This window comes from Esox lucius, chromosome 9 (genome assembly GCF_011004845.1).
Source record: "Esox lucius isolate fEsoLuc1 chromosome 9, fEsoLuc1.pri, whole genome shotgun sequence".
NCBI lineage: Eukaryota > Metazoa > Chordata > Actinopteri > Esociformes > Esocidae > Esox > Esox lucius.
This window is the reverse complement of record NC_047577.1, coordinates 9,376,241-9,398,419: the sequence shown is the minus strand read 5'-3', so window position 1 is coordinate 9,398,419 and position 22,179 is coordinate 9,376,241. Positions and strand designations below refer to the sequence as shown.

The 22,179-nt window shown below is 49.2% G+C and overlaps 1 protein-coding gene across 1 annotated transcript; it reads right to left on the bottom strand.

The window, feature by feature from the left end:
* Positions 1-2,829: 2,829 nt before the first annotated feature.
* mgat3b (beta-1,4-mannosyl-glycoprotein 4-beta-N-acetylglucosaminyltransferase b) lies at positions 2,830-7,129 on the bottom strand. The gene is made up of 7 exons (XM_034294486.1): positions 7,051-7,129; positions 6,551-6,717; positions 6,248-6,401; positions 6,058-6,084; positions 4,981-5,663; positions 4,487-4,796; positions 2,830-4,284 (listed from the first exon to the last, which is right to left on the bottom strand). Exons 1-7 carry the CDS (start codon positions 7,126-7,128, stop codon positions 3,814-3,816), a joined length of 1,890 nt encoding a protein of 629 aa, XP_034150377.1. The 5' UTR covers position 7,129; the 3' UTR covers positions 2,830-3,813.
* Between the last annotated feature and the right edge of the window lie 15,050 nt (positions 7,130-22,179).

Sequence of the window (22,179 nt, the reverse complement as noted above, 5' to 3'; positions counted from 1 at the left end):
CATGGAATCACGGAACACTACATCAACGGTGAGGGGCCCAACAAGCACACGTCCGTCAGCTCCCCCTCGGCAGGGAAACCCTCCCTAGACCTAGAGGACAATCAAAACGTTCAGATTGGTGCCAGGAAAACAAAGGGTTCCATTTGATTGGCCCCCTGATACTGATGGGCAGGGCTAGAGCCAGACATGGGCGGGCATACCAACGCTAGCTTCCCCACAATCTCCTCCTCCTCTATCTGGCTCCTTATCTGAATATGTGTGCCCCAAATGACAACCTGTACACTACATGCTCTGGGACCTGATCTGAGGTAGGGCACTACTTATAGATTAGCGTGTCGTTTAGTCTTTGGGCTGGGCAATCTAGGAGACTATGGACGAAATTTCTGGATTTTGTCAGGACAACCGTCAACATGACAATCCAGGGTGTAATGACATTCCATTGGAGTAGCATAGCCTAGAACGACACCTAATCTGGCAACGACTTACACACCAGTTTTACTACCAAAGTGAGGACCGGCCACATCGTTTTACCCAACTCCTAACCCTAGAAACCTAAACCTCATGCCTGTCAATGCTTTTCACTGGCTGTTTAATGATTGTGAATTTTCATTGTTATTTCTATGTACACTTTTAAATTAGAGAGAACTAGCTGCTGCCGATCTTGGCCAGGATGCACTGGAAAGAATTCTAGTCGCAATGTGCCTTTCCTGGTTAAATAATTAAATCCCTACGTGAAACTCTGTCAAAAATTCTGAGCCTAACCCTAAACTTAAGGCAGAATCAGATAAAGCTTCTTGCCCCCACTCATGATTTCCTTGTTTCACTTTGGTAGTACAATAGTACAAGAGGAACTTGCAATAACAGACGGGAAACCAGGAAGCCAAGTTAGACAACCACCAACAAGGAGGCTCAGTAGTAAACTAACCCAGGTTAAGGGCATCACAACAGGGATTAAACACACAACACACCCACCTGGGCTTGGAAGTGTGCTTTTAGTAATAACCACCTAACAATATCCAACTTATCATACAGATGTTAATTTGAACACCAGGTTGCAAGATAATCTTATTGCAGTGCAGGACACACACTCCATTTGAGATTCAAAAAGGCTTTTGAGGCGTGTCATTCCCGGATTGAATTTCGGACTTGTTTCCCCTCATAAAAAAAGAAAAAAATATATTATATATCAACCCCTTATTTCAATTAACTATAATCCACCTAATTAAAAAACACATTTTTCTGTTGTTATAAAATTGGCTGAGATAAGGATTCACCTTCCGTTTCTCATCAGGTGCTGAGTGACCACCACCCCACGAGAGCGACGAAAATGCAGGTTTGCTGTTCTACTAGCTAGGGCAACTACTGCCACAACCTTGGTACCGACCATAAACCCAACTAGCGCCCACGGCCCAACTAGCGCCCACGGCCCAACTAGCGCCCACGGCCCAACTAGCGCCCACGGCCCAACTAGCGCCCACGGCCCAACTAGCGCCCACGACCCAACTAGCGCCCACGACCCAACTAGCGCCCACGACCCAACTAGCGCCACAAGCTAACAGACATGACAGACTGTACCAGTCCGGCACAGTAGAAATACCATTCTTACTCTCAGCCGTTACCTCAGCTGGTGTGAGAGGTGTCCACATACCTCCTAGCTAGTGCACTACTTTAGACCCGGGGGCCACAGGGAATAGGGAGTCATTTGGGACACGGCCGGCTAGTCGTCTACCAGCAGCTGGTGCCTTATGACCCCTCCTCAGGCCAACATGTGATCCATTATCTGTGCTACGGGATTCACCCACATACATATTCTGCTTCAGAGGGTCCACCTCTCCGGAGATCCCTGTCATGTCCAGTCTGGGACGAGCAGGTGATATCGGCAGAATGCCCACCACGCCCCAGTACTCTGATTCCCACCCGAAGGCTTCTGACCATCCCAGGGGCCGGGCATCATCATGGTAACACAGGAGTGAGAGAGTGATACCCATGACGAGAAAGTAGGAAAATGTAGAGAGAGAGAGAAGAAGACAGAGGAGAGAAGGGTGAGAAAGAAAGAAAGAAAGAAAGAGAGGGACAAGAGCAGGAAGAGAGAACTGAGAAAGGAGAATGAAAGAGAAATGGAAGAGTGACAGGGGAGAGAGATAGAGTGGAGAGAAGGAAGAGAGTGGGAGAGATCGAGTCGGGTCTGGGAAATTGTGACCTGTGCGTTGTCAAGAGTAGCGGCGAAATGATCTGTGTGTGCAGTGGGGAGTAGACAGACAGACAGGGATTGAAGAGAGATGTGGAGAGAGACAGGGAGAGAAGAGAGATGTGGAGAGAGACAGGGAGAGAAGAGAGATGTGGAGAGAGACAGGGAGAGAAGAGAGATGTGGAGAGAGACAGGGAGAAATGAGACTGAACAGAGTAAACTAAATGTTGGGTTGCTAAGTCTCCTGAGTAAGAAGTCAAGACGAATGCGTGTAACACATAGAAAAGGTAGAGAGAGACACACACACACACACACACTTCAGCTCCCCTTCCCTCTCAGTACTCAGTGACCCGACGTGAACACAGCACACACTCCTTCCCAATTCTTGCTTTCCCTTTCCTCTTCCTCACGCACGTTACCACGGCAACATGGGCGGCACATTTCTGCTCAAGATAACTGGTGACCTTTTTTTAGCTAACAGAGAGAGAGAGCGAGCAAGGAACAGTGTAGAGAGGCAACCGAGGACAGACAGTAGGGGGCTGAAACCGAGAGAGAGACAGACAGTGTCACCCTGGTTTTTCTAACTGTTCTCTTTACAATGGCTGTGTCAGACAACACACCTGCAGTATTATACAGAACACTGTCCAGACAACATCATTTATTTAGATGAGTAGAGTAACTTACACACACACACACACACTCACACACACACACACGGTGTTCAGACTTTTTAGTGTCACATCCCCGTGCAGTACCAACAGTCACACAGAGGGTCAGCGTTTTGCAGCAGGTAGAACAGCAGTCCCATCAGCCCAGAGAATTCTCCCTCACCAATTTAAATTGCAAGCAAACAAAATATGACATTTATGAACGCAACACACCGTAGACTAAACATACATTATGAGAGGAGTGTGTTTTGGTGCGTGTGCGCACGCACGTGTGTGTGTGTGTGAGTGTGAGTGAGAGAGAGCGAGAGCGAGAGCAGGTGGTCACTAGAGACACAACAGGGAGATATCAAACCGTGAGTAAGAATGTGGGGGAGGGGGGGTGGGGGTCCCGGGCGCGTCGATATGACAACATGATGGAGTAAACATCAACCGAAGCAGGCAGTTCTTATTTTGCTTCCATTTTCCACAGGTTTTACGATTAGCTTGTTTTTGTCCCACTTTCCCCACCGTACCGACCCAGGATATAGGCATTTCTGTCTGGCAGAACCGGGCCGGTAGCAGGCAGGCGTTGGAGGCAGATATAGAGAGAATTTCTACGGTTTCAGAGGGACTATATTGTCAGTAGTCAGTAATTCAACCCCCCCCCCCCCCCAAACCCCAACATCATCCACTTTTCCCTTTAACCCAAAATAAGGACTTTTTGGAAGTATCCTTCCACCATCAGTGCTTTTATTTATCGCATAGTTCCCCACCACTGTGGCACTAAGATGGGTTGTGTCCTTCCACCATCAGTGCTAAGACTGTCCGTCCTTCTTTATCCTTTCCCTCTCGTGAGTGCCAGAGCTTTCATTGTTTACTCCTCCAGCCCCACTCCCAAACCCTAGAGGGCCATTCTGGACACCCTTAGTTTTACGAAGGCCATTCATTCCACCCCCCATCCCCCACCCCCCACATTCGCTACCCTTCGGTCAGCGCATCATGTTTGACATACGGGTTCTCTAGAAGGTACCGATACCTGTCGTAGTGCTCCAGCATGTATTTGGGAGCATACATGTGCTCTTTGGGGTCCGATGGGGGGTACTCCTGGACCGATCCGTCGAACCAGCCCCCCGTCCGGATCAAGTCCCGGATATAGTTCAAATCCCGTTTATCCTCGTAGTCTCCCCAGCGCGGGAAATCCCCGTTTTGGGCTGAGATCAGTTTGAAATGGATGCCCTCAGGGCTGAAGCACCAGGAGCAGTGCCACCCGGCGAAGTGGAACGGGCTTCCCACGGCCCACTGGACCAGGATGTGACCCGTGTTGTTCTCGTACTTCCTGAAGCCGGGCATCGTGTAGTATTCACGACGCCGGAGACGAATCCCGTCCGAGTCGTAGACGTCTCGGAGCATGCCCACCGTGCACCCCGACACGACCTCCAACGACCCCAGCTAGGAGAGGAAGAAGGAGAGTCGGTTAATCCGAGACAGGAACGCTTACTCGGCTGAACACAAACGCTGATTGGCCGGATGACACAAATGTAAAACTACTTTTTAAAAAAGGTCCCTTTCACTGGCGTTACTTCAGGTATTAGCAGTTGAGGATTCAAACCCGTCAACGTTTCCAGAAAACATCTCTAACCCTCCAAGCTACCTGCTTCCAGAAGAATCCGTAAAGAGACTTCCTCATGTGGATGGCGAAAGGTTCTGTCCACCCGTCGAAGAGCTTGAGGAAAAGTAGCCCCTCGCTGGCGGGGATCTCGTCGGCGTCGTTGATGACGAACACGTCGTCGGGTCGCGACCCCGTGACCCTGGCCATGCCGTCCCGGGTCAGGTAGGTGCGGAGGTAGTCGTCGGCGATCCAGCCGTCCTGCCGGCCGCCTTCTGGGAAGTGGTCCAAGAAGACGTAGAGGATCTTGTGGCGCACGTAGTCATAGGTACCGTTCAGGAGAAGACGCAGAAACCTGAGGGAGGGAGTCATTGATTAACTGGCTGATAGACAGACTCCTGAATCAATCAGACAATAGAGAGAAAGACAGACAGACTCCTGAATCAATCAGACAATAGAGAGAAAGACAGACAGCGGTCAACCAACGGTGGTTTACGACACCAGGCAGACAGACAGTCGACCAACCGGACGCCACTTACCGCAATGGCCGTCTCTCTCCGTACGCGGTGAAGTTGGACTCGCAGACCAGGAACAGGTCCACGGCCTGGGCCAGCTCGTGGAAGCGCACGTGGAGCAGATCGAACTCGTGGTTGACGTTGATGGCGTTGATCACCCGGCGCGGCTTCTCCCTGGGTGTCAGCCTCTCCTTGGTGGGGAGGTTGGAGTGGTAGACCATGGTGGGCACCCCACAGTAGGGGCCGTGCCAACCCGGCCGGCACACGCATTTCACCAGACGTTTGCCCCCGCGCCCCCTCGGTTTCGCCTTGGGCGGGGCGGCGGTGCCCGACGACAACGGCTGGAGCGGATGTCGGTTCGGGGCTTCCAGCGGCTTCCGTTGCCCAGCGGAGCCGGGTCGGGGGCCTACCCCGGTCCCGGTCGACGTAGCGCCCCCGGGTCGAGCCGCGTCCTCTCTGGGAGCGGCGGCCTCAGTCCCCTGGCGGAAGCAGAGAGCTCCAGCCTTGGTTCGCACGAAGTAAGGGGTGGGGTCGTCTTGGAGCGGGTGGGTACGGGTGTGGATGTCGCCCAGGGCTTCTAAAGGGCTGGGGGACGGAGCCTTCGGGGGCATCGCCGGTGCCTTCTCCGCGGGCGTGTCCGGTCTGGGTGGGTGCTCCGGGTGGCCGGGGTTCCAGGACTTGAAGAGGAGGTCCTCGCTTTGTTGCATCTGAACAGGAGACGGGGGGGTGGGGGGGGGGGGTTTAGTGGTTTATTTGGAACTTCATATCTGTCTACAGAAACCGTATCACGTGTCGCTGCCCCGTTGTCAACACGTAACGAATGAGATGGCGGTTAACTCCTGACACGGGTGCAAAGAGCATTTCATTTCAAAGGAAGAGCCGCACGGCGCCTGACAGTCACTGACTATTTCCGTAAGAACTGTTTCTCACTTTCCTATCACAGGTACCTGGGCAATTTAATGGGCAGGCCACGGTTTACTGACCTGGGAAGGGCCTCCAAAGGCAATTATCTAAAACCCTAAAAACCCATCAAAGTAGTTAACCCACAGGGCCAGTGATCACGGGTTGCCTGGCAGGTCTCAGGGAAGGCAGTAACATTACCTTGACAGGACCGCTGGACCTTTGGACCTGTTACATACACGCACACAGTCAACAGAGCATGAAGATGAAGTAAACTGTCACCAAGTCGCCCGAAGCAACAGCCCGAACAAACCGTCTCGCCTAGTTGGTATCAGTGAGACATCTAAAGGAGCGGAACGCTGAACCGAAGCGCCTCACCTTTTCCATCTCAGTGTGTCTGTGTCTGGGTCCCTCTGGCTGACCCCACGGCTGTGGCGCGGCAGGTTCCTCTCTCAGCTTCATCTCCGGACCCCCTCCGACGCCGCCGCCCCCCCCCTCGCTCGGGCCTTATCGGTCCCACCACCCGGGGCTTGGTGTCTGAGTGCCTGCAGAAAACCAACACAGCTTGTACCGTGGGTTGACGTCCATTGGTCAAGGCGATTCATGGAGCCTTGTCAAAATGAGCAAAATCCGTGTCCACACACACACACACACACACACACACACCCTCCGCCTTCCCATTCATCCTACCCACCCAAGGGCCGGCGGGGGACCTTCCTTCTGCGAGGCAGCGAAGTCGGACGACGCCGCCGACGTTAAAGGAGTGGCCTCCCTCCAGAAGAACCCTGTCACCATGATGAACGACTTGATGTTGGGGTACGGGGCGGACAGCTCTCGGAGCAGGGAGACGTAGTGCAGGGCCTGGAACAAATCAAATCTCAACATGTACCTCACATATGACTCTCCTGCCAGTAAACTAGCTCCTTCGCTGTGTTTGAGAAACGTATAACCAAAGTCATGCGAAATCGCACCCAGACGCGATCGCAACTGAGGAAACCGAAAAATTACAATTCTTTGTTTATTTACATATTCAATGATTCAATGCAGTTCCTTCACAACCACTGACACTTTAAAACCTCCATCTTGGGACAACAATAGCTACTGGCATTTGAAATACACACTGAAATCAAAATGCCCACATACAAAATACGAAACAATTTTAGTGTATAAATGTAATAATATCTTGTAGGTTACCTTGTAGTAGTGGAGGAATGAGATGACACACAGGCCCACTGTGCACAGCAAGAACACTCTGTGACGTCGCATTTTCATCCTATCAGAAGAGGGCGAGAGACACAGAGGTGACCAATGAGATCCCACAAGGCCAGGAACATGAACTGTGCACTGCAAGAACAGAGTTGTATTCTTATAGAGGACTATGATGGATGGGAGGTGTGTGTGTGTGTGGGTGGGGGGGGGGGGGTAGAAAGCCATAAAAAGTAACAAATGGAAATGGAGAGAGGAGGATGAACGGAGGAGAGAGAATGAATGTGGGAAGGTAATGGGAAAAAAACTCAAGAGGGAAAAAGAAGGAGACAGGTGGATGAATGGGGAGGGTTGAGGGACCTATACATCCATTTTCCTCTGGACGACTGCTGGAGCGAACGTTACATAACACGACAAAGCACTATGTACGATCAGTGAGTTCTCATTTTGGAATTAAAGCTGTGGCATCATCCACCAATCAACAATAACATTGGAATATGGTTCCTTTGTGTGTGTGTGTGTGTGTGTCATATCCTCAATCACTGTGTCCCTAAAACAAATCCTTTCCTGCAGTTGTCCCAAAAGCACACTGACTTTCATATCCTCTGAACCCCCCCCATCCCCACCCCCCCCCCACCAGTTCATTTTCGGGGCAATCAACGCTGACGGCGCACTGACTATTCTTACATTTAATCCATCTTAATATACATCTCCGGGAGCACACCTTCCACACAGACCACACACAAAGGAGGAGGGAGTGGGGTTGTGTGTGTGTGTGTGCGCGCGTGGGTGTGTGTCTGGGAAGAGAGAGTGAGATGGAGAGAGAGGCAATCTGGCAGTTCTAACACACAATGCACTGTATGAATGTAAAGTAGCCTGGAAGCCTGTACAGAGTTACCTCAGGGATTCCACCGCTTTATCAAACCATGAACAGAAACGGGGAGTGAAAGGGACCAGGGTAGGATATGAGGGAGGGGAGATTTTTTTCTTTGGAGGGGGGGGTGGGTTCTAGATATGCGCCTGCGGGGGTTGAAATCTATACAGGCCATCTCTGAGGTCACACACACACACACACACACACACACACACACACACACACACACACACACACACACACACACACACACACACACACACACACACACACACACACACACACACACACACACACACACACACACACACACACACACACACACACACACACACACACACACACACACTCGACAGGCCTAATGCTAAAGTTGGCAGGATTACAAGCAAAAACAGAGAGAAAAGAGAAAGAGGGAGAGAGGAAATGGACTGTTGAGGGGAAGGGAGGGAGGCAGGAGGGGTTGGATCTCCGTGGTGCGGGGGAGCCAGGTGAAGAGGGAGAGACGGTACGATGGAGTGGGGTAAGGTTGGAGCTAGGGAACGAGGGGGAAAACCGGGGGTGGAACTGAACCTGTGTGGTGTGAGGTAATGGGGTGGGGTGGTGGGGTGGTGGGGGGCTTCCGCCTCTAGTCATTTCCTGTCGGTCTCTCTTCTGATCTCCAACTCTCCTGCGTTTACCCCACCCCCGACTCACACGAACCCCTGACGTTCATCTCTTCTTGTCTGTACACAATGTCTCCACGGCAGGGAGGCCCGAGGGAAGAGGGACGTGGAAAAGACAAGGCCTCCTCTGTCTTACTGTGGTTTAATGAGGAAAACCAACTCACCTTCCGCCTCGCCTTCCCACTCCCTCTTCTTGTCCAACCACTGTGTACACCAGAAGAAAGCCTTTCAGGAAGGGTGAAAAGACAACAGACGTCTCTCTCGCTCTCAGTATGCCCTGATGAAAACCCTACCTAATGACAGTCTCCATTGACAGGGCCCAGAATTGTACTCTGACGATAAAAGCTCAAAGTGGTTTAAACTGTGACTAAGGCGGCAGGCACCAAATGGTGGTCACCGGCCAGGATGATGGTCTCCAACCGTTCGGGGTGGGCTGACCTTGGCTGAGGCAATGGGGACCAGCCTGGGCACTCCTCCACGGCGCCAACAGCAAACACACACCCCAGACAGGAGGACGACAAACCCAGAACAGACTGCGTTATGTTCTGCTGTAGGTACACTGTGCCAGGTACAAACGGGAAATAGCAACAGCTAATAACAGGAACTGTTACAGATTGGCATCTCCGACCATGAACCAACAGGTTCAGAGATCCCCAGTCTACTCTGGTTATGGTTTCTGATCGAGGAGAGCAAGCACGCACATGCTCACAAACACACGCGCACATATGTGGTTAACGAAATAAAAAGAGACAGCCTTTTCTGAAAGTGAACCAAATCAACCAATGACCTGCTGGTATCCCAGCAGCCGTCGCCACGACAGTGAGGCCAGGCGGCCAATCAAAACTGGGCAGAGGTTCAATACACACAGTAGAAGAACAAGAGGAAGCGGAAAGACGTAGACAAACATATTTTTCTAGTTGGTCAGCTGTTTACACAAACGAGAGTAAAAAGAGTTTCTATTTATCAAATGGCCACGATCAAACCAAGGCAAGAGGAAGGACGTGGTACTTTCCAGCAAGTGCGATTATCGAAAGAAATCTACCATACACATGACATTACACACGCAGCACAAACTCCCAGCTTCCCCAGAGTGAGAGAAAAAAGCCCCTTGGAATGTACCCTTAAGATGTTTCAAATGCTCAAGCGACCATACACGAAGGAAACCCAAACATTTGGTTAGGAATGTCTTGGAGGCCTCAGGACTGGTAAACAACCAGTGAGCGTGTGTGTGTGTGTTTGTGTGAGTTGGGGGGGGTTACAGGATCCACTGCCTCAAAAGTCTGCTTCCTGCTGGCACTCAGATCACTGTCCAATTGGCAGGCACACGCGGAGACACACCCACCCAAGGGTCGTCTCGCCCACTCTGTGGTTTTAGAACTTGGTCACGTGGTCCCAAATTGCCGGGGGGGGATTTCACCTAGTTCAAACATTGTCACAAAGAGTGCACATTCAAATCCACAGAGATGTTTTCCATTCTATTTTTGGCCGTAGTCACACGCACGCACTCACGCACGGTGCCAGTTGATTTGGAACACCAGCCGCCGTCGCGTCCCGGCCCACGCGAGGCAGACGGTCGTCTGGGCTTCCTACGTGCCGGTCCATCGAGTGTTTACAAAGGACGGTGTGTGACAAACAAACACGGCCCGGGACCTGTGAGAGAACACCGGCCGTTGACGAGAGGAGACCGCGAGGAGACCGGAAGAGCGTTGCGAGATGACGGGCGGGGCCGCGAGCCGGAAAATAACAGCGGCGTGCAGATTCCGCGGCACACACCTCGTCAGTCCTTGTCACAGATTGGCTTACGCAGCGGAACATAACACCGGGTTCCCCTCCTATCAGCTAAAAACAAGCCGGGCGCACAATCGCAGGTGCTGAACCGAGGGGGGGGGGGGGGGGGGGCGGAAACACAGCGTGGTCAGACGAATCTCGGCTCAGTTTACCAGAGCGACCTGCACAGTTGGGCCTCGACCCAATAGCGCATCTTTGAGGGCGACATGGTACCGGCTTGCGGCGTAAATGGGCCGCTGTCCAAACTGCTAACACTGTGATGTCATCGCGTCAGCCCGGACCGACATGCCTTAAAGTCCGTCCTGAAGATTAAGGGGTTCTCACCCGGTCCCACATACCTAATAAAAGGGCCACTGACAACACATGCCCTTGTTATTCAGTCCGTTTCTATGCACCATTGAAGTAAAGACCTATTTCCCTGTTTACTTACATTTGGCCCTAAAACACAAAATCCATTCACAAAATGATCCATATGTTAGTAGAAACTTCTAGATAAGGTCCAAAACAGGCAGACTTATCACAAGCTTCGCCCCAAAAAAGAAATTTTGCAAAGAGGAACCCTAGCCTGTCTATAAATGGGTAACAGGATGGCTTGTTCTTTGCTTGACCCAGTTTACCGAAAGAAAAATATATATATGAAAAATGAAAAAGAAAATGACTAGTCTAGTTCACTTAACAGAGGTTAAGTTCAAATGAAGGAAAGCCATGAATGATTCATCCGTCACATGAATAAACAACATCAGGCAGAAATGCCTTTGCTAAAAGCCTCCGAAATAACTAGGCCTTTACAACAACGGCAACGTTTCCCAGGCGTTTCCCAGGCGTTACACCACCGTTCACGGAGGAGCACATTCTTCGAAAACAGCCGGTAAACAAAGCGCGCACACCGAGTCGCCGGCATGGCCACCGGCCACCGTTATCGCCGAGGAGGACTGAGCAGACATCAACAGAAAAGGCCGTTGTTGGTTGTCCTGGAAACGGGGAGGGGTCGCGGGGGGGTGGGCGACGGAAGAGAGACAGAGGGCAAATTGAGTAGATCACCACACCAACTTGGGCGCTGTCCTGGGGAGACCTCTTGTGCACGCGCACAAGGCTTTATTATACAGACGAGAGATTCTGTCGACTCGGTCATCCCCGACCACAAGCCCATGAAAACAATGGCTCCTAAGAAATAACACAAAGCCCGAACAGTCTTTCCTCCGGTGCTAACTCTGTGGGTGTGCGTCCCCTTGTGTGTGTGTGTGTGTGTGTGTGTCTGTGTGTGCCTGCTCCGTTTTTTCGCTTCTCCTACTAACAAACATGCAGATGTACCCAGTCCCATTGTATCGAAATGACGGTCATACGTCCAGAGGGGCAACCAGGCGGCCATTTTGTGCCGTTTCAACCGCAACAGATAGAGCTACCCTTGTCCCTGAGGGCTCAATGGTGTCACGGTTTCTCATTACAGTGTGGTCTGATAATGTACAAAGCAGTGACTGTGCTCCCTGTGGCTTTTCCTCACAGCCAAGTACCCAGGAACAGGGAAACGGATAAATAAAATGGACGGATTGGGGACGAGGGATCCAAATTGAGTCCATCTGACTTGGCTATTGAATAAAAAGGACAAAGGGACAGCAATCACCCAGATGGCTGATGGGTTATCTCCCGCGACTACACAAGCAAGTAGGCCACGCGGTCAGAGCATCTGACCAGCAATTACAAAGTCGCCAGCTCAGAGCCGCCAAGGGTGAACATCTGAGTGGAGGCAGTGGGCCCTCTCTGGACCTCGTCCTTCATTTAACGACCGGCTGAATTTCAAGTTTTCAGTTTTAGCGACGGAGCTTGTAACTCAGCGGTGCTTTTCAGAGAATCAGCAAGAGTCCCAGAGTCCTAACCGGCTGTGAATTCCTTACCGTGGAGGAGAACGGAGTCGGGGATAGGAGCTGAGGAGAGGGGCCGAGGAAAGGAGCCGAGGAGATGACCCAAGAAAAGGAAGCCCCACAGCAGGCCAGACACTGTCAAGTCATTTCAACCACTCAACCCAGAACACCAGCCATTTAGCGTTCTGTTCCGTTGTCATTCCGTCCTGCTATCTGTCAGGCTGACCTGTTTCAATCACTTCCCCGGTTCCTGGTTTGCTGAGTCACAGGCTTGACGGAGCCCGGCAGAAACTAATGGCGGCCCAAATTGTACCCTGTAGAGCATCTTTGTGAAAGGAGGGGACTGAAGTACAGCAGTACCCGGGGAATAGTGTGCCATTCGGGAAGCATATTAAATAAGTTCTACTTTATCCTGGGATTCATCATTCCTGTTACAGGGATGTTAACCCACTTTCTCTATTTACAGGATTCACCGTTACTACACACTTCCAGTTCTGACAAGTGAAAGCATACCAGCGAAGAGACTCAATCTGGTAGTAATACAGCAATACAGTACCAAGACCAGTGTGGTAGCAGTAGGGGTTTATACATTACCAAGACCAGTGTGGTAGCAGTAGGGGTTTATACATTACCAAGACCAGTGTGGTAGCAGTAGGGGTTTATACAGTACCAAGACCAGTGTGGTAGCAGTAGGGGTTTATACATTACCAAGACCAGTGTGGTAGCAGTAGGGGTTTATACAGTACCAAGACCAGTGTGGTAGCAGTAGGGGTTTATACAGTACCAAGACCAGTGTGGTAGCAGTAGGGGTTTATACATTACCAAGACCAGTGTGGTAGCAGTAGGGGTTTATACAGTACCAAGACCAGTGTGGTAGCAGTAGGGGTTTATACAGTACCAAGACCAGTGTGGTAGCAGTAGGGGTTTATACAGTACCAAGACCAGTGTGGTAGCAGTAGGGGTTTATACAGTACCAAGACCAGTGTGGTAGCAGTAGGGGTTTATACAGTACCAAGACCAGTGTGGTAGCAGTAGGGGTTTATACAGTACCAAGACCAGTGTGGTAGCAGTAGGGGTTTATACAGTACCAAGACCAGTGTGGTAGCAGTAGGGGTTTATACAGTACCAAGACCAGTGTGGTAGCAGTAGGGGTTTATACAGTACCAAGACCAGTGTGGTAGCAGTAGGGGTTTATACAGTACCAAGACCAGTGTGGTAGCAGTAGGGGTTTATACAGTACCAAGACCAGTGTGGTAGCAGTAAGGGTTTATACAGTACCAAGACCAGTGTGGTAGCAGTAGGGGTTTATACAGTACCAAGACCAGTGTGGTAGCAGTAGGGGTTTATACAGTACCAAGACCAGTGTGGTAGCAGTAGGGGTTTATACAGTACCAAGACCAGTGTGGTAGCAGTAGGGGTTTATACAGTACCAAGACCGATCCTAGTCCCAAATTCATTGAACTGTCTACATGGACACCCAAAGAGCCACGCGTATGGGATACACAAAAAAACGAAGATGTAATATTAGAAATGTTTCTAGAATAAAAAGAAACCCCCCCCCGGCCACATCTTTCCCCCCTTTCACCTGGACTGTTCTCCCATTAGCCATCGCTAGGCTAGCTATAACAATGACTCATCCCAGCAACATCAACGACTAAGAAACCCGGAAAACAGACCTTGATATTTAACTGACTCACACCGGTGTGTCTGTGTGTGTCAGTACCTCTGTCTGTGTGTGTCTGTGTGTGTCAGTACCTCTGTCTGTGTCTGTGTGTGTGTGTCAGTACCTCTGTCTCTGTCTGTGTGTGTGTGTCAGTACCTCTGTCTCTGTCTGTGTGTGTGTGTCAGTACCTCTGACTGTCTGTGTGTGTGTGTCAGTACCTCTGACTGTCTGTGTGTGTCAGTACCTCTGACTGTCTGTGTGTCAGTACCTCTGTCTCTGTGTGGCTGTGTCAGTACCTCTGTCTCTGTCTGTGTGTGTCAGTACCTGACTGTCTGTGTGTGTGTGTCAGTACCTCTGTCTCTGTGTGTGTGTCAGTACCTCTGACTGTCTGTGTGTGTGTCAGTACCTCTGACTGTCTGTGTGTGTCAGTACCTCTGACTGTCTGTGTGTGTCAGTACCTCTGACTGTCTGTGTGTGTCAGTACCTCTGACTCTGTGTGTGTGTGTCAGTACCTCTGACTCTGTGTGTGTGTGTCAGTACCTCTGACTCTGTGTGTGTGTGTGTCAGTACCTATGACTCTGTATGTGTGTGGTTCAGTAGACAGGTGATACAGATCGTAGAAGAAGTCTGGCTGCTAAAAGGACATTAATAATGCAGACCAGGGTTCAGAAATGTGTGTATGGAGGCAAAAGGTTTTTTTTGTGGAATGGGTATGGGTAGTGTCAAGGACTGGGGTTTGAGTGAGTGTGTGTGTTGGGATATAACGAACATCAACAACGTAACATTACTTTTTTCCTGGATGAGGGCTGAAAAAGAGATTGACTGCTTCCTTTTTGGGTTTTATAAACAAATTAAAAATGTATGAGGGTTCCAAATGGCCATTGTAGTCAAATAGCACACAGCTAAGACACTCAAATTCACACCTAGCTCCTGGTGTCTCATCCCAGCAAACAGGTCCAAAACAAGTGTGCAGTAGCATACAAAATGAGACAGAGTTAAGATGGAATGGAACATCTTCCATCTCCAATTAGCAAAGCTCAAACATCCTTAAAAGAACAGTGACAAACAAAATTGTATGGCAAAACAGGGAATGTACACAGCCCCGCACACACACACAATCACACGTCAACCTGCTGCTGTGGTTGATGGGGATCCCAAAAAATAAAACCATGTTTTCTCTCCTGGTAAGAAGGAGAACGTGGAGTCACACTCACTCAGCCTCTCCGCTCATTTTCTTTCCCCTCTCCTGATATCGCTCCTGCTCCTGTCTGATATGGCCGGTGCTGCAGGGATGGGAATGCCTGGCAAACTACTTTCCCATAATCCACCACAAAGACTTTGTCCCTAGGCAACTTCCCGAACAACAGGGATCATGGTATCATCTAGTTAATGGGTCCACACGTCATCGCTCCGTTCTTTAGAAGCAACCTTCTTCCTCCTCATCCTTATTCGACTCAATGGCCGTGTCCTTACTCAGGGACACCCAGGGCAAGAGCGTGGTAACAGAATCACGCTGAGAATCACATTTTCACTTTCGGATGCAAATGACAAGGAATCGCACAAAAACACATTCTACAGAAACAGCATTTTTAATTTAATCACAGTGTCATTTTTTTGTGTGTTTTTTAAGGGTCTTTCCAAAAAACAACTACAAATGTAGTGGGAATTAAGATTCAATGGAAGAATGGGGTATCAGCTATAATAAGAAACTCTCAGTTTGATTTTGATTATTGAACTACGGAAAGTTCAACGGATTACCACCTCAAAACACAACAACGCACTCATCTGCCCCTTTACCAAAATGCAAAACTCTAGTTGCGGCATATTTGACCTGATTAGATATACAAATTCACACAATCGCAGCCTCTTTGTCTGACTCAATTTAAATGAGCTTCATTGGCATTGCCCCTCTCTGTCCATCCATCCATCCCTCTCCCCTCTCTGTCCATCCATCCCTCCCTCACCCCTCTCTGTCCATCCATCCACTCCTCTCTGTCCATCCATCCACCCCCTCACCCCTCTCTGTCCATCCATCCATCTCTCTCCCCTCTGTCCATCCATCCCTCTCCCCTCTGTCCATCCATCCCTCTCCCCTCTGTCCATCCATCCCTCTCCCCTCACTGTCCATCCATCCATCCCACTCCGTCCATCCATCCATCCATCCCTCCCCTCTCTGTCCATCCATCCCTCCCCTCTCTGTCCATCCATCCATCTTGCGCCCGTCTGCATCCTTTTGAGCAGTTAGTTGCAGTAATAGTGTCAAGTATAGTAGACTATGACGACATACCAAACTACCTTTCCCAGAGCCGAGGTCCAGCAGTAACACACCCAGACCCACATGTAGAATCCCACAGAGGGGACAATGCAAAGAGCAGGACAAAGCAAAGATCCGTACCGCAGGTCCCTCTGTGTAAGAGCGCCTGCTAAATGACTTACACGCAACAGAAACATGAATGCAACATGTAGCGTTGGAATGAGCTAAAATAAAAGACGACGATGTTGCACCTATTGGTTTCCTCCCTCGGTTCTCTCCCTTTCCCTCTCTTTCTGTCTCTCCTGGAGTAGATGTAATTATACAGTGTAGTCAGATAAACGGACAGCCAAAGACAGTCAAGGACAAGGGTGTGTGTGTGTGTGAGCGCGTGCTTCAAAGCCCCGTATATTTGTTTAAATCAATAACCTCTCCGATGACACCGCATCATGTTATTGTCCAATCCCTTTACAGAATGTATTTTTTTTCTACTCGCGTCAAAGCATCAGACGCCGACGGCTCGTGGCGATCACCAAGGTCAAGGCACCGATACTCCTCATTCACACCAGCTTCCTTCAGGTGAACCAAAATGGCAGCCGAGCTTCAACACCCAAACGGCTGCTGCTGAGTCTGGTGAGTCTACCCGAAAAAAACAACCCAGTGCAAAGCCTTAAGAAAGGCCCAGAGCTCCTCTGTTTCCCCCAAAGAGTTCTACCGGGCAAGTCAAAATATTTTCGGCAAATAACCCCCTTGGAAACTTATCTTTAGAGAAACTTTCCCAACACTCTCATCTCAACATCACATCACTCAGTAACAGCTGATGGTGCTGATTTGCGATAACTGTTAAGACATCTTAATGTTGCAGAATAAACACTGAAACCCCCCCCCCAAAAAAAAAACAAGTGCAGAGAAACACTGAACCACAAACATTTTTGTTTCTCATCCTTCAGAAATGCTTTTCTCTGGAGTTGTATGGCAATGCGGGGTCCTCCCTCTGATTATACAACAAACACACACACACACACACACACACGCGCACACACGCACACACGCACACACGCGCGCGCGCACACACGCACACACACACGCGCGCACACACGCACACGCACACAAACACGCACACACACACACAAACACACACAAACACACACAGTTGGGAGTGTGTCCAGGACCTGTGTGTAACAGGAGGAGAAGGGTGTTAAACCTAAAAGGGAGTCATTCAGCCTCATAGGCCATTTATAATTACACTTACTGATGGAGTAAGCCCTCTACAGAGACAGATCAGAGGGAGGGCGACGGGAATGAGGAGAGGGGGGTGAGGCAGAGAGAGGGGTGAGTAAAGGAGGGTAATAGAGAGATGGGTACGAGAGGGCAGTGAGGAAGAGCGGAGTTGATAGAGGGAGGTGGGGGGGGTGTGTCTCTGTGTGTGTCAGCCAGTAGATGCAGTGTAAGGGGCATAGTTTCATCAGTTGAGGCCGTGTGACAGAGCTATGATCTTGTCATTCGATAGTTGCCATGGCGTAGAGAAGAACGTGTCCTCTCTCACGTGCATGTCAGCTACTGGTCTATACCTCGACATCTCCCTCCCCACCCACCCAGCCCTCCCTCCCCACCCACCCAGCCCTCCCTCCCACTTTGATGTCTCCATGATCCCCTTTCTCTCTGCTCCTCCACCGATATCTGGATCTCTCCATCCTTCCCTGTGATCTCTCCGTCCCTTCCTCTCTCCATCTCTCTCTCTGTGTGGGTCTCTCACCCACCCACGTCTTCCTTAGATCAAACCTGCTGTTGTTCTCCTCGGCTTCCTCTTCAGACACGCACAGCAGACACAGCCATATAAGGGTGTAGAAAACAATACAGGCTCACACACACACACACACACACACACACACACACACTCAGTTTTACTATCCTTGGGGGGACAAAAAATAAATAAACACATTCTCACAAATCCTGGTATTCCTTATGACTACATTCAACACTAAACGCAACCCCCCCCCCCCCCACCCAAACGCCTAACCTCAAAACCTAAACATTACGCTAATTCTAACCACTAGGACTTATCCCCAATTCTAACTATCACCATTGACATAACCCTAAGCCAAATTGGGTGCTTGTGGACTGGTGAGAGTTTCTGTGTATCAGATTACCCACATGTATGGACACGGTCTTGTTTTCAGATGTGCCGAGGTGATGCAGGGCGTGTGCCGGTTAAGATGCCCTGGCGTGTGCAATGATTCACAGGGCTACACTTGGTTACCATGTTGTGTATTTAAAATGTGGCGCACCAATATCAACCTTCCCAACGCAAGTCATAACAGAACACTCAAGAACTGGATTGTACGGACCGTACAACTTTTTGTTTCTTAAGCACTTTTCACCTCTCAAACAGGGCTGCCCAAACCCGGTTCCTGGAGGGCTACTGTCCTTGAGGTTTTTCCTCCCACACCATTTGTGACTAACCCGGTTAAGCTTTTCATCCAGCTAATTATTAGAATCAGGTGTGCTAAATTAGAGTCGGAGAGAGAACCTATAGGAAGGCAGATCTCCAGGAACAGGATTGGGCAGCCCCTCTAAAACAGCCAGGTCCACAAAGAGATGTGACCCGTCCTGTCTTCAGTAGAGAAAGCTGAAGTGTAGCAAGCGTATTGCAAGTCATTTGATTACCATATTCATGACTGCAGGTTGGCTTGTGCAAAACCACGCGCCTGCAGTAACCACCAGCAGAGCGACGGTCGCCTCTTTTCGCACAAGGTGAGCTTGTGTATGCTGTCTGGGCATCAACTCCTGTAGGCCGCCGCTCGAGTGCTTGAGACGTTGTGACTGGCACAGATAGCATGACTTTACAGAGCCTGCAGTGGAATGTGGCAGCAGGTATGTTGAACTGAGAAATCCGCTGCGATGTTACCGGCAAGCTTGGGGACCAGCGGCTGAAGTGATCCACTTGCCTGATGAACACAGCCCTCTACAAGCATCATGACTGAATTCAAAATTGCTATTTTTGCTTTACTCTCGAGGCTAATGGCAATATGATTAAAAGATGAATGAGGCAAAATTACAGACTGCCCCCTTTTAAATCTGTCCGCTTCAACACGTTTACCAACTACGCTTTTTTTTGGTCTTGGTCAGTGGCAAAACTCCTGATTAAATCCATTTTGATTTCACACCGTAACACAAAAACATGCAGAGATGTCCAAGGGGGGTGAATACTTTGGAAAGCCACTATATTTTTTTACTGGCCCTTATCTTTATTGCGCACACACACACACACACACACACATTACATATTCAAACTGTGAAACCCATTAGAAAACTGAAACCATGGGGCACAATAGAAATGGGCACAATAGAAACAGGCGCTCCGTCTGGAATTATACATTATACAAAATCAGTGCTATTTTTTCTTCTTCTGTTCCCTGTAACTGGGTGTCTGTTTAAGTGAGTGAAAAAGCGAGAAAGAAGATGGAAGTGCAACAGCACATATTTGCTAAGGTTGACATGAGGACAAGGTCCTCGGGAGTGGACCAGAAGCTGAGGAAGCTTTACGCTGTTGCCAGAGAGTAAACTACAGGCTTGCTGGTAAAGGGGTAACCCTAGATTTTAAGCATAAGCATTTGTTTGAAAAAAATACACATACTAGTCCATTAGACCCACGTTTGATCAGGCGCCCATATCCAAGCTATTTACCAGCAATTAAACCCCTTTATTGAAAACGGACACTCCTACCTTCAAACGGACTCCCCTGAAAGCTTGAGCGCATCGCAGAGAACATCTCTGTGTTCCTCAGGATCCACTGTAGTTGGAAGCCCTACTGTCAGTCTAGTCCAAACTTGTCACACTTGTTTCCAGATAACACCGTGTGGGTTTAAATAACCGTAGATTAATTGGGGACCCGTCACAATCCAAACCCAACTAGAGTGAGGCGAAAGTAGCAAGACTACGGCAGCGCTCGTTGGGATGAAGCGGTTTTTTGGCTCAGGGAAAGGATATTTAAACGGCAACCCCTTGGCATGGACACAACGGTTTGTCATATTTGTTTGGGCGGAGCGATTTCGGTTGTTGCAGCTTTGTTTGACCTAATTTTCAGCAATTCTACACGTTTTACCGTGACACAGAGGAACCTAATCAAGATTTTCACATTCAAATTATAATGAATTCCAACAGATTTAATCCCTTTCGTCCTTTGTTGCTGGAAACCAATTTTCACAAAAAAAAAAAAAAACATGCGTTTATTCACTCGTTTTAGGCCACAGACCCTGTTTGAGATCCCACTCCTCTAGGAGACATCTGCAGACACACACTTTGAGAACCAAAACAATCCAAAAGACTTTCAGGCATTCATTCAAATATCAGCAGCTTAAACTTAAACTGTCAAACCATTTCAAAAATTACAAAATCAACAGCCGTTGAAATATTTAAGTTTTTCTCCTGTGACGCAAGTGTGGCGGCAGCTCTTCCAGTCCCCAGCCGAGACGCCCCACCCACACTGTTTCCAATCCTATGTAAGTCACATCGAGCTGCTGTTGTGCTCAGCGGCCGAGGTGGATAACACACGATCATCTTGGCAGGGGAGACAGCATTTTACACTTGTAGAGACATGCACCCAGCCAGCTCCGCCAGGGCCAACACCCTAACAGCCAACCATATAGCGGACCATGCCTTTATGGAAGGTGGGACAAAGTGTGGGAATGACAGACAGAGAAAAAGAGAGCTATATTATACATGCATGTATATAGAGAGGTGTACTTCAGATTATGTTTTCCTAACTATTTGCACTTTTTTTTTAAACCACACATATATACAAAGCTTATAATATCACATGCGGAATGTGATGTGACCTTAATGTAATGTTTACCTCATACTTTTCCATTTTGATTGAATTCATGCTTTCACTGATTTATTGTGAGTTAATATATCCCCCCCCCCACCAGCTTTGGCAAGGTAAACAAATATTTCCCATGAAAATGTAGTTTCAGAGAGGCAGATGGAGAGAGACGGAGAGAGGAAGAGAGGAAGAGAGAGAGAGACTGGGAACCGACTTCAGCCATCTAGGTGTGCCAGATTTTGCGAAAGCAGGGTACAAAAACTATCCTCGGAATCGCAATCTAGCCCGAGTCCCAGTGTTGGTGGCTCCTTGATAATCTCAATGGTCACTGTCATAGGATTTGACAAGGCAGTACAGACAGATGTAGGATACGGGCTACAAAAGCAGCACCGTGGACGCGTGCGCATGTTTGTACGGTCCTGGAGTGCAACTAAGAAGGTCAGGTAAACGCAAATTGAAAAAAATAAACACAAAGAAGGTCAGTGAGGAATTGGGATTCTGGAAAAAAGGGCTAGCCAGTCAAATCCCCTCCAGCTGAGTGAATAACCTAGGGCTGTTTGTGACTCGGTTTGAGTATGTGTGCGCATGTGTTTGCGTGTGGTAAAAAAAAATTGTGTGTGTGCATGAGTGCATTTTGCATGTGTTTATTTGTTTTTGTGTGTGTGTGTGTGTGTGTGTGCATTTTGTGTGTGGGAGTGCGAGGGCATTTATATGACATCCTGCTAGCACCCACCACTAATCTGTACAGAGAATGAATGCCTTTCAACATACCTGCCTGCACCCCCCAACTCCCCTTCAGGGGTACGAGAATACAGCAGGCTGAGTATGAGTATGCCGTGGCCTTGGTTCAAGGTCCATTATCTAGTTGGGATTCAGCGAAGAAAGAACTTTGCCGAAATTCTAGAGCTAGACAGAAGCTTCTAGAACATTGTTGCCTAAGCGTGGAATCACAGAAAGATGGTGTATTAGCAGGGAAAGTAGTGTGTGTGTGTGTGTGTGTGTATATAAGAAAAATACTTCCTTGCCCTCTCCAGTTGTTACAGCCAATGCCACAGCTCTCATATCAGAACTTTTTGGGCGGTAATTTAACGACGAATTCTTGACCCGAAGCGATGTACCTCTTAGCATTCATCCCTTACATTGTATGACCCGTTCTGTAAAAAACAGGAATGATTACAAAGACTATTTCCATATG